Source organism: Ailuropoda melanoleuca, chromosome 14, assembly GCF_002007445.2.
Source record: "Ailuropoda melanoleuca isolate Jingjing chromosome 14, ASM200744v2, whole genome shotgun sequence".
NCBI classification, from domain to species: Eukaryota; Metazoa; Chordata; class Mammalia; order Carnivora; family Ursidae; genus Ailuropoda; species Ailuropoda melanoleuca.
Genome location: NC_048231.1, coordinates 6334184 through 6347524, shown reverse-complemented (window position 1 = coordinate 6347524; position 13341 = coordinate 6334184). Strand labels below are relative to the sequence as shown.

Below are 13341 nucleotides of genomic sequence, written 5' to 3'. Positions count from 1 at the left end.
ATTCATACAAGATCAGCTCTACCTCTTTCTAGCTACAGCTTCGCAAAATAGCTCAGTTTTCTCTCCTGATTTTTCCATTTCTTTCCATTTCTCTTCTTGACTAGTCAACCACTTGCTCAGATTTCTGTGGTCATCCTGGAGTCTAAAAGAACATTACATATGTTAAAATATAAGGTAAGCAAAAAGTGAGTCTGTGAAGAGAAGGTGGGCATGGATTTTGTAAGCTAACCAGGTTTTTACTACCTTTTTTTTGATATTTAGAGAAAAATTAATTTGTAACATTAAAATCAAGTCTACAGCCATACCACCCTGAACGTGCCCGGTCTCATCTGTAACACTAAAATCTGGACAGCAATAGCCTGTATTATAGTGGGATTCTATAAAGCAATGAGCTACACAAATGTATCATAAAGAGCAGGAAACAAACAGAAAACATTTTTGGACTCTCCCCTGAACTATCACCATATTAGATAACCTGAAGAATTCTCCTAATTTCTATCTGCCTAGAGACAAACTTAGAATTGAAATTATGTACTTTATTTGTGAAAATTGTGTGTATTGTATATCCCAGTGTTAACTGGACTGAGGCACAGAACATATAAAGGTACCATTAGAAAACATGTTATTTAGATATCGCCTTTATTTCCTACCTCAGTAGCTCCTGCAAGCAGTCATTGAGCTCCTTTGCTCGTGCCTGGCAAACGGACTCCATTTTTTCTAATTCAATTTCTTGATTTATAATCCAACTGTTAAGCTCCTTAACATGTGCTTTGGGCAGATGCTTCTTCACGTGATTCAGCGCAGTTCCCACCTGCTGTATTTTACTGCCTCTTCCTTCAAGAGTCAAGAAATCCTTAAGAAAGACAGAAAGTCAGTGATGTTCTACTGGCAAAGTCGATGTGTGGTCTCTACAACCCCCGTGACACTTTTCCAAGCTGGTACGTAGACATGCCACCTTTCTAACACCCAATACAAAAGAAGAGCTATGGAGATGGGGCTAACCCAATGGCCTAAGATCAAAAGATGATTTATGTTAGTTGTAGACTGTGTGTGATATATCTGACTTACTGGAAATGGCATCAAGCAAAATAATGCAGGGCCACCACGAACGTCAGTAGGAATAAGACTGGGAAAGCTGCATTTTTCTTTCCTCAACTTCTAAATACTTGCTCCCTTCTGGTAATCAACATGTAAACCTAAACAGACAATTCTCTATTTAACTTTGTCCAAATCAGAATTTTATCTCAATGTTTGTGTATCAAGGTTTAAGAATCAATTGCTAAGACCCATGCAATGGGCCAAGTTAAAAGCAAAAAATAAAAAAATAAAAAGTTGGGACTTAAACAAAAAAAGAAAAGAAAGGCAATTCTATCAATAAATAACAGTATCATCAAAGCAAGGAATCAAACAAAGAACAATTAGTGCCACTCATAAGCTTGAGAGTATGACTTATCATCACCACTAAAGTACTGGACAATCTAGCCTAAAGTGATCAAGATTTAAGGATGCCATATGCATTTTAAATGCCTCCATGCACATTACCTTTTATTTCAGGCTACCCTCCACTACAGTTCAGCCAGCTGTATTAAAGTTCAACTGAGATTTTTTAAAGAAATATTACACAGGAAAAAATAATAAAAAGCCAAGAGATCTCTCTCAAGAAAGTAAAGCAGTTTCAAAATCCAGGTTAGGGAAAGCCTTTATTTTTTATCAAATATAATTTTAACTTGACTGGATTTACCAGTAAACAACTAAGTTAAACAGCATCTTATAATAGGTGTGAAAATAGGACTTGTTTAAGTGACTCGTACCCTTGCCCAATAAATATGGAGTTTCAAAATATTTGGAGAAAAGGTGGTTATTTGGAAACATTATCTCTGTAGAGAAATTAGTGAGTCAAAGTCATTAATTAATTAAGTAATTAACTAATTATTTTGAGAGAAAGAGAGCTTAAGTGGGGAGCGGGGGGGGGAGAGACCAAATCCTAAGCAGGCTCCATACTCAGCATGGAGCCCGATGCGGGACTTGATCCCACAACCCTGCGATCATAACCTAGGCAGAAATCAAGCATCAGATGCTTAACCAACTGAGCCACCCAGGCACCTCCAAAATAATGATTTTATCTACTTAAATACAGTTCTATGTCTCTAGTATTTTAGTTTTGATAAATTTTGATTAAAATTTACACACATATATATATCTTACAGAAAGTTTTTGTAGCTTTTGTTCCACACTCTTTTTTGTTTCTGAAGATTCAAAACACTCTTTAAGGTTCATTGTAATGTTGCCAAACCAGTCATTAAAGTTCTTGCACTGATCTAAAGAAAAAACCAAAGAAAGTTGTATTCATTCAAGGGAGAATTCAGACACCTTGTTAAAGTGAGAGACTTTGAAAGTTGCTTTGCATGACATGGCTACAAATCATTATATAAAATGGTAATAAATTGAAACCCAACTCTGAGGCTAACAGATTCTAGAGAGTAATTGTGGTATATTTTCTTTTTCTTTTTTTTTTAACTATTTTTTTTAAGTGGTCTCCATGCCCAGCATGGAGTCCAATGCAGAGCTTGAACTCACGACCTGAGCTGAGATCAAGAGTTGGTCTTTTAACCAACTGAGTCACACAGGCACCCCAAACTGTGGTGTATTTCCTATACCAAACCTCCTTTCCAAGCACACAGGACACCCAAAGACACGTGCAGGGGCGGCCTGCTCACAGACATGTCCCCAGACTCACTACGGTGAGCAGGGCAGATGTGAAAATGTTGGCGACCTTCTTTCACGAAATAAAGATTAGGGACTTGAAAGAAACAGATGTTATTTATAATAGGCACAGATCAGTGAGTGCACCCCCCAAAAGATTTATCTGAATAAATCTTAACTAAATAAATCCCTTGCCTTAACTAGAATCCATGCAACCATTTGTAAGTGACGCTTCGATAAGCCTTCATGTTCACAATACTTATTCATACGTCAAGGTTCCCAAAAACAGTTAAGAGAAACATCGCACTCACCATTCAATAACTTAGAAAAGTGATCTTGCAAAACACTTTTTTTGGTATTAAATAAATCACTGACACTTTCATATTGCTTTTTTAATTCAGAGAGTTCAGGAGTCAGACAACCTATTTGATTCTCAAGTAACATCATGCTGTGCTTTTGCTGTAGGATTTGCTGCTGTATCTCCTAAACACACGAACAAACAAACAACCATGAAGTCTCAAAATGAGCCCAATTTACACAAAGTGTAAAAGATCTCCATCGTTTTTGTAAAGCTCTCAATGATTTTTTGTTGCGTGGATTTGCTTTACCTTAGCCCGTAAATGTATAACACAATGCAATTTAATATCAAATAACTACTGTCCACCAAGCAATTCAAAGGTGAGACTGCTAAATATGCACAAACTGTTTTTCTGAGTTTTTGCCACTGACTTCGTTTTTTAGTAATTATTTTTATTAACCTCAAGAGGTCAAAGCCATCAGAAATAAGTGTGAAAATAAATCTGAACCACAGAAGAGAAAGAGCTGGGACATACCTCCAGTTTAGTGAAGATCTCTAAGCTGTCGGAAGGAGACAGGGCTTTTAAGAGCGACTCAGTCATTCCAATCTGGGTCTTGGCTTGGTCAAGGTCCTCCCTTAGCTCAGCTGTGTTGCCACTGAGCGCAGAGCAGATGGATTCTCCTATTAACTGCGTCTTTACTTTTTCTATCTTGTTTAAAATAGAGGACTCCATGACCTGAAATCATGAAACATACACAAAGTCTGTAGCAGACTTTATTTAACTAGATTTTAAGACAACTGCATGGCTGGAGAATGAGTTGAGAGTCCGCTTCATTTCAATGTGAAATTAATTCATGGTTCGACATCACTGATACAACTCAAATCGTTTAAAAAATAATATGAAAAACTGAGATTGGCATTCCGACTTTTTTCCAAAAGACTAATTTGAATCCTTCCGCCCCAAGCAAGTTTTATCTTGCATATCAACTGAGGTGCCATCTCATGGCACTCATTTGAAAATAAATTGAAATATATAGAAAAAATTAAACAGCATTTATTGAGTGTTTATGATGTGCACAGCTTTGTGGTAAGCACTTTATGTACAAAATACAAGCTTTAGAATGTTACCTAACTTGCCCAAGATCACAAAGCTGGTGGGTGGCAGAGCCGGGACCCCACCCAGGAAGTCTGACTCCAGACTTCATATTCAGCCACTGTGTACTCTGATCTAAATAATATTGTAACAAATCTCTTCACACAATAGAAAAATCACACTTGGGCCAATCTCCCTGCTTCTGCATCTAGCAATTAATAAACACAGAATCACTGAGCCGTATTCTCCCTCCTATGGGCAAAAGACACGCAAGAGGAAACCTTTGTTACTTTACACAGAAGCATGACTTCATCTCCACCTCTACACAAGAGTCCTGGAAATAAGTGAAAGGAGAATAAAATAATACAAAAGTAATACTTATTCTAAACATATATAATCAACTATGCCAACTATTAAAAATTTAGTTGGACATAATGTAGGAATTGAATAAAGGTGAACTAAATGATCCTAATTTTATTTTAAAGATTTAGAATTCTGGTTTATGAACAGTATTTTTTTAAGATTTATTTGTTTATTTGAGGGTAAGAGAAAGCACGCACATGTGCGCAAGGTGGGATCAGAGAGAGAGGGAGAGAGAAACCCAAGCCAACTCTGCGCTGAGCGCAAGTCTGAGGAGGGACTCAATCTCATGACCCTGAGATCATGACGTGAGCTGAAACCAAGAGTAAGCACCACCCCGTACCCCTGAACATGAATTTAGAGTGATTTAATTGCAACTTTTAAATAAAAATTCACTTACCTGCAATTCAAGGGGTATTTCACTGCTTTGAAGGAGAAACTGTATTTTAGCCACTCTTTTAGAGAACTCTGAAGATTTTTGTTCATGGGTTTGTAGCTCTTCCTATAACAAATAATGTTAACGGAAAATATCTTTTTACTTTATACTTTATTTTCTGGAACCCATGATTACTATTATTATACATAGAAACTGCGAGAGCCTTTGAATTTCCCCCAAATCACTTGTCTTTTGAAGGAGTTCTGGGAGTTAGAAACCCAAGTGACTTCATGAGTCAGGCAAATGTTACAAGTGAGTGAAGCCATCTAACAAGAAGACGACAGGGGGTCAGGCTCGTGCTAGACAGAATGCAGTGCCTGCATTGCATTTCATAGATCTGTGCATATAAACCGCGCTCTGCATGTGCACACGCACACACACACACACACACGCACTCTCTCACACTCCACTGGCAGAATCTAACCCACAGGCTGGCAGTTTACAATCTTTAACTTCCAATTTTTAAACAGCCTGCACATCAAGGCATTTTTAAGGGACTTACTCGTTTACACTTAGAAAATCGTAACTTCTATCATCATACACAAAGGAAACTCAGAAATCTCTAAATGTTTTTGAAAACCTTTTCCAAATGTATAAAAATGGATACGTGAATTTAAAAGTGGATAGAACAACAAAGATTAGGGAACAAATGAGACTGGAAGCATGAGACCTGGCATACTACAAAGCCTTCACGCACACAGACATATATTTTTCTATTACACTGAACCAGATATAATTGCTAATCTTTGACTGTTTCCTGACCTACAAAGATACAGATTTCATGCGATCCAAGTGAATAATATGTAAATAAGCCATAAGAAAGAACTCTTTCTAGGGTTAAAAGAGATAATGTAAAATCTTTCTAAATGGCAGAACCAGAGATCACAGTTTTAAAAACTAGCCTTTTTTGAAGCTCTAATAAGATTTTAATACTTGGCCTGGTATCTTTTCCTAATTTTTTTTAAGGAGAGACTGCTTAATTCAAATTATGCAGGTTGTCCATAATCATGATGTAGATCAGGGGTTAATAGTCTAAGAGCTGGCAGTCTGTTTTTATAAATAAAGTTTTATTGGAACCCAGTTCTTTCCAAGCATTTATGCATCATCTCTAACTGAATGCTTTCATGCTACAACAGCAGCATTAAGCAGTTGTGACAGTGACCAAATGATCTACAAGCTTAAAATGTTTACCATTTGACTTCTTAAGAAAATATATGCCAACCGCTGGGACCTATACTGACCACATGGGAACAGTTTTATATTTTGATGGGGCTTCTTCTAGGAGTTATTAACATTTTTTATACCATAAATGCCTCTGATAGCCTGGTGAATCTTGTGGACCCTTCACGTAACAACATTTTAAAAACAAAATGTGAGATAAATTATGTAGGATTATAAAGGAAAACAATTATATTGAATTATAGTTATCAAAATGTTAAAAATAATTTCTGCTATAGTAATATATGTCTCTATATTAATACCTTAAATAATAAGATCTAGAAGTGACCTTACTAATAAATATCGTAATTTCAAAGTAGCAATAAAGAGTTAACAGTTACAAGTGGATAATGATTCAAAAATATCTGTGATTTTCTTGATAACAAAGACACATAATGCCCACCCTACTATGTTTGCTCACTACGTTCATAATTGGAACCAAAATTTAGACATTCATAAAAATAAAGATGCAATTTTTCCCATATGAGGTCATTTTATCCATGTACCACTTGGGTGTCTGTCAACCCCAGATTAATAGTAGCTGCTAACACCTTTCTAGATACCACAAAGGAAAGAACAGAAAGGTCCCACTCAAGGGATAATGAAAGAAATAAGTCATTTCTTTGTGATTTTTCTACTCTGTTTCAAGAAAGCAAGCTCCGTATTAAACATCAGCTGCGTACAAAAAGAACATACATTTTATCTCTGTTACAAATTACCTTCAGCTCTTCTCTTTCTTCTTCAGCCAGTTGATTTAATTCCATTTTTCGAAGGACCTTTTCAGTCCACTCATCAATGACATTTTTTAAGTTAAAAAGTTTGTCCCATAATGCTAGAGCTCGACCAAGATTTTCATAGTAGTCTTCTGTCTTTTCATTTATCTACCATAATTTAAAAATAGAAAGAACACATTTAGTGGCAAAAAGTACGAAAACCATTGTTTCAGACACGCTCTTTTAAAATAAAAAGTTAGTTTATCTTCGCTTTTTAAATAATTTGCTTTTTTTATCAACAAAAAATGTGCTTTAACATATCACGTAATTCTTCCTTCCACAAAAAAAAAACTTTGCTGCCACTTACAGGCAACTGAAAGCAACAGTCTTTCTAATTTCTAAACCACAATAAATGAAAGGTGCTTTTAAAACACAGAAGAGAATATAACACGGACAAGTTCTTACTTTGTAATTCATAAAAATATAATTATTACTCAACCAAAACTGTACTAAATAAATATATAGTTGCACATGAATATCTTGAACGGTTACTATATTAACTAGTTTATTTTAAATAAGTTGAATATAAGCTTTTATGTCTCAAAGATGATAGACCCATTTGTTAGTAGTATCCAACTCTGGGGGTGAAATTAATACCTAAGTCATAAATTTTATATTATTTGAACATTTTACAATGAAGACTTTTGAACTTTATAATTAGATAAAAAATACTAAAGATACAACAGAAAAGATCAATTTGCTAGTAAAATAAAATTTTTAGTGAATTGTCACTCACATCAAGCCATCTATCCACAATAATATTAGCTTCTTTCTCAAAAGGAGGCTCTTCAAAAATTCTCATTTTATTTAGATGAAATTGTAGATTTCTGCAGATCTGGTTAATCTTGTCTACAACTTCCAAATGTTCACTAAATTCTTCTTTGACAATTTCAATCTGTAAAAAAGATAGGTAACATGTTTTTGATATATTTACACAGAAAAACTGGTAAGAACCAAAATTCTATTATTGGCTATTTATTACAGAGAATTTCCTTTGCACATTATACTTTTCTAAAGCAGCCTGTTATTTACTTTCTCAATAAAAAGTTTTTAAAATCCTACCTATCTCATTTAACAATAATCCTACATCCAAATTTCTTCCCACTCTGCATGATGAAATAATTATAATAATCTAAAACCATGTTTCTTGTCGGGAAATAACAGTCTACCAAGAAAAAAAAAAGCACCTTCATTCAGTAATACAAAAAATGGCAGATCCTAGAGTCCTCTAACAGGAATCATCTTTGGAATGTTGAAAAACCTACATGTTCATTGGAATAAAATGGACAGAATTCTAATACATCTTTAATATGACTTCAATTTTAATCTTCCACAATTGTAACTCCACATCATTTCTAACATGGAAGGCGAAACACTACTTTACCAAAAGGCCAACTACAAAGTAAAATTTGAGAGTTGATTAATGTAATCTTCATGTTTTACTCAGCTTACCAGTCTTACCTGAGCATTGCTAACAATTATATAAAATTTGAAAATAGATACCTCATAAGCAAATATCAAAAAAATATATATACACCCGAGAAAATTTCTGGAACTATACAGTAGATATAATTTTCCCTATTCTTCCCATTAAGTACAACTAAAAACCCTGAATATCACATACAAAACAAACTCAAAGAATGAAAAGTGGAGAGTTCAAGAAGGCAGAACAACTCGGGTCATCAGCTCCTGAACACTGACTTGGTGCATTTTCTTTCCCCTCAGATACACCAGAGTGTGTGCTGGAGGAGCCGACACCTAGTAACATCAATGTGCACGGGAAAAAATGTCCCAAAGGAAGCTTGCTTTCTTCAGCCAGAGAACCAAAAATGGGACACTCTAGCAAGACAGAAAACTTTTAGGAAATAATCAATCACTAGGGCCAAATACCACAGAAAAAGATATGAAGAGATAGTTCATCAAAGATGACATACAGATGGCAAATAAGCACAAGGAAAGATTATCAATACCATTAGCAATTAGGAAAATGCAAATTAAACCATAATGAGATACCACTATATACCTATCAGAATGGTTTAAAAAAACTGAGACGGGGCGCCTGGGTGGCACAGTCGTTAAGCATCTGCCTTTGGCTCAGGGCGTGATGCCAGCATTCTGGGATTGAGCCCCACTTTGGGCTCCTCTGCTAGGAGCCTGCTTCTTCCTCTCCCACTCCCCCTGCTTGTGTTCCCTCTCTCGCTGGCTGTCTCTGTCAAATAAATAAATAAAATCTTTAAAAAAAAATAAAACAACTGACACAATATCTAATGCTGGCAATGATGCAGAGAAACTGGATTACTCCACATTGCTGGTGGGAAAAGTTTGGCAGTTTCTTTAAAAACTAAATACACAATTAACATACAAGCCAGCAACGGCACTCCTGGGCAGTTAACCCTGAGAAGTAAAAACTTCTATTCACATAAAGACTCCTACACGGAGGTTTATAGCAGCTTTATTTATAATTGCCCCAAATTATAAACAACCCAGATGTCCTGCAGTGGTGAATAATTAAACAAACTGTGGTTACAACCGTACCGTGGAATGCTACACAGCAAGGAAAAGGAACAAACTATCAGCACATGCAAGAACCTGAATGAATCTCCAGAGAATTATGCTGGTGAAAACAGCCAATCCCCAAAGGTTACACACTCTATGTATGCATCGGAGGGAAACGGGTAGGGTTATAAAACGACAACATGAGCAGTCCTTGTGGTGATGGAAATGTTCTTTATCTTGACTGTATCAACGTCGGTATCCTGCCTGCAATACTGTATTATGCACTTATATAAGATTGAACACTGGGGAAACTCACAGTGAAGGGTACACTGGATCTACCCATAGAATTTCTTACAACTGCATGTGAATCCACAATTATCTCAAAATAAAAGTTTAACTGAAACAATAATTCAATAAAAATTTTAAAACGAGAAAAAATTACTGGGGAGGTTTCTGTCTCCTGACTGGAGGCTGACTGATACATTTGTAAAGATGAGATGCAAACTCCGATGTTTTCTCTCCTGGCACAGGACCCTTCGTATTGGGCATAATAAGTTTTGTTCAATCAAATGGGAAAAAATTATATATATAATTAATTTTCATTACATTCAAAGAACTTTGTTGTTACACTGACACAAGCCACCACTGAGTGAAGAAAAAAGAAGGAGCAGGAGAGGGTACTTTCACCATTGACGGGAACTGTGGGTTTTGTCCCACAATAAAACAGAAAGGGTAGAATAAGGGAATAGTAGACTCCCTCTGCCTTTTCCCAAACGTGAACAGTCCCCTGACATTCTAGCTTTTTATTCTTACTTTTGCACTTCTGTCTTTCATTAAAGAGAGTGGAAATCTGGTCCCATATCCTAGATAAACATCCAGGTTTCTATGGTTTGGAAGACAAAAGTTCTCAGTGGTATCATGTTTCAGCCACTGGTGCAAAGCATCACGCTAGAAACACACACTACAGAAATGGATTGTTTCTGAAGACGTATCTAATTCATCACAAAATTAACGGAAAGTTCTGTACTAAAAAGTACTAAAATTTACTTTTTCCAGACAGTTAAAAAAGCATCGAAGAATTACATATTAGCGTACTTGAACGTGCATAGCTTCCATATGAAATAATATATTATTTCAGCAAATGCATAAAATGCTCATATGCTAGGTCCCATACTAGATATAAAATTCTCAAGATAATAAGAAATGCCTGGACCCTTCTACATTTCTTAAAGGTAATTAGTTATTTTATTTTATTAATTTTTAAAATACCTTTGTGAACAAACCTTTACAGTTGAGAAAGGGGAACAAAGCAAAGTTAACCAATTTTCACTTCTGCCATATACATAGTTCAAATGTTTACAGAGAACGCAATATTACGATGATTGAAACATGACGTTGTAATCATATAGACCTGGGATTAAGTCACAATTATGCCACTTATTAGCCATATAATCCTGGGGAAATTACTTAACTTCTACCCTCACTTTTTGTCTTTTTTTACGGAGGAAGTTGCTAATCTATCGGAATTCCAAGACATAAATTGGACATTACTGCTAAGCAAGATCAGCATGGCTGAAAAATTCAATACATGGATATGGTTCTTTTTTTGCTCTGTGTTGCTTCCTTATTGTTCAACAGGTAAGATCCTTGAGACTAGCATTATGAATCTATCTTCACATCAGGTGAAGAACCCAGGTCACTGTATCAATATCTGAGCTACTCTGTGATAAGAGTCCAAGATTTGGATTTAGATCTGGAGGAGAGTAAGACCTTGGAAGCACTTCAGCTGGCCCACATGCTTGATCCATTTTTTCCCCAGAGAACTTGCTGGGGTATTGAGCACTCATGCACATTTTAAAAGAGTGAGACCATTGGTCTTATTTTTTGAGTATATATCTCCTTTGACAGTCCCATAGCAAATCAGGAAAACTGACAGGTCAGGGTTGGGGAATTTCTTTGTTCTTTATTCATGATGCCATTTTAATAACATTAAAACTCCTACAGTTACTTCTGAAATTCTCTAAAGAAAAAAAAAAAACACCACCTCTAAACCTTGGTTTTCCCACCAGTATAACAGGGTTAATAACACCTACCTTGCAGGGTCATAAGGTTATGTGGGAATGAAATGATACAATCATGTGTGACGAATTTGGCACACAATGGCCAAGCCATCCATGGCAGAAGCTATCATGATCGCCATCACTTTTAGTAGTAGGAGTAGTGTTACTTAAAACCTCAAGGCCACATGATCGCCCTATTTGCAAATAAAACCAATTTTTCTGGCTTCAGGATTTTCCAGCTTCTGGGATAAATCATTTATTGGAGTGGAGGGGTATAGTTTGGCCCAAGAAGAAAGAAGGACATTAGTAAATTTTTAAAGTGCTGCCATTAATGTCTTTGGTATTAAGAATTTTCCATATTTAATATTATATTCTTAGGCTAGATTCCTAGAAATGAAATATTTGGTCAAATGGTAGACAAATTTTCAAGGACCTTGAATAACGTTGTCAAAGTGTTTTCCAAATGGGTAGTAGCAATCTACTCTTTAACCAGCAACATAAAGAGTACACATCTCGCTGACCATCAAAAGGCAAACAAAGGTATTTTTGAGTAGTTCTGGTTTCCTTTGATTAGTCATGAGGTTGAACTATGTGTGTGTTTCTCTCTCTCTCTTTTTTTTTTTTTTTTTTTTTTTTTTTTTTTTTGGTTTTTGTCAGTTTATTCCCTATGTACAAATACCCGTTTGGATCTCAGTGGTTTACTCACTAATTTCTATGAGTTCCCTATATATTATTGCAAACCTTATTCCATCATATTTATGAAAATACTTTTCTACTCTACAGCATTTTTTTAAAGCTTGTATTTATTTATTTGAGAGAAAGAAAGAGAGAGCAGGAGGAGGGGTGGGGCCGAGGGTAAAGGAGAAGCAGACTCCCTGCTGAGTAGGGAGCCCAATGCAGGTCTCCACCCCAAGACCCCAGGACCATGACTTGAGCAGAAGGCGGACACTTAACTGACTGAGCCACCTAGGGGTCCCTCCTATGAGATTTAAATGAGGAAGGCCACCAAGACCAGGAGCAGACAGTGAAGTGGAGTTGCTCAGAAGCAATCTGTCGGCTTCCATCTAGCAGAGGTAGCTTTTGGGTTTGGTGGTCTCCAGATCTAGGAGGATCCTGTCCCTATCCCAGTGGATTTAAGGGTCTATCTACATGTTGTTTTGGTTCTCAGAAAATAAAACACGATCAGCCTTACAAGAATGAGGACTTTTAATAAATTTCTCCTGTGCATAATATAATTTCATACATGCAAAATATATAGTAATAATATAGTTCACTTAAACATGCCCTCATAAATGGAAGTTGGTATGATGAAGTTTAATTTTTTGTTATTTTAAATAAATAAATAAATAAAATAATTATTTAAGATCCCAGAGTCCTGGGATCAAGCCCCGCGTCAGGCTCCCTGCTCAGTGGGGAGTCTGCTTCTCCCTTTGCCTCTGCTGCTCCCACCTGCTCACGCTCACTCTCTCGCTCTCTCTCAAATAAATAAAATCTTAAAAAAATAATAATAGCTGTCATAGGAAACTAGTTAGACAGTCACATACTGTACAACTGGTGTCCAAACAGGGTCCTTTGTGATTGGTCAGTTCCAAGAGACTGAGTCTAAGAAAGCAGATCTCATTCCTACTCTACATAGCTCTGGCCATGTGTCCGCACGCTGAATGTCACTTCAGCCTCAGGGATAAGTGTTCTAGATAAAGACTAAATTATAAGAATCTGGTTGATTTTCTCTTTCTCTCTCAGCAACTGGGAAGTTCAACAAAATTGCTAACAATCAGGTGTATCACGTAGATTATATTTCACACATGCTTTTGACCCTTTAATAGCACTTTAGCATAGGACTCATAAAACCAGTAGGAAAAGCAACTTTCTGGCGTACAGTAACGTAGTACGGTAGTAGTATT

The 13341-nt window shown here is 36.2% G+C and overlaps 1 protein-coding gene across 1 annotated transcript in view; it reads right to left on the bottom strand.

Moving 5' to 3' along the window:
• SYNE2 (spectrin repeat containing nuclear envelope protein 2) overlaps nt 1–13341 on the bottom strand; it is a 267176-nt gene that overhangs the window by 174340 nt on the left and 79495 nt on the right. Inside the window, 8 exon segments of the mRNA XM_002914161.4 lie at nt 23–142; nt 651–853; nt 2206–2318; nt 3015–3186; nt 3537–3737; nt 4855–4956; nt 6828–6989; nt 7618–7776. Of these exon segments, the coding sequence (XP_002914207.2) occupies nt 23–142; nt 651–853; nt 2206–2318; nt 3015–3186; nt 3537–3737; nt 4855–4956; nt 6828–6989; nt 7618–7776 (1232 nt within the window).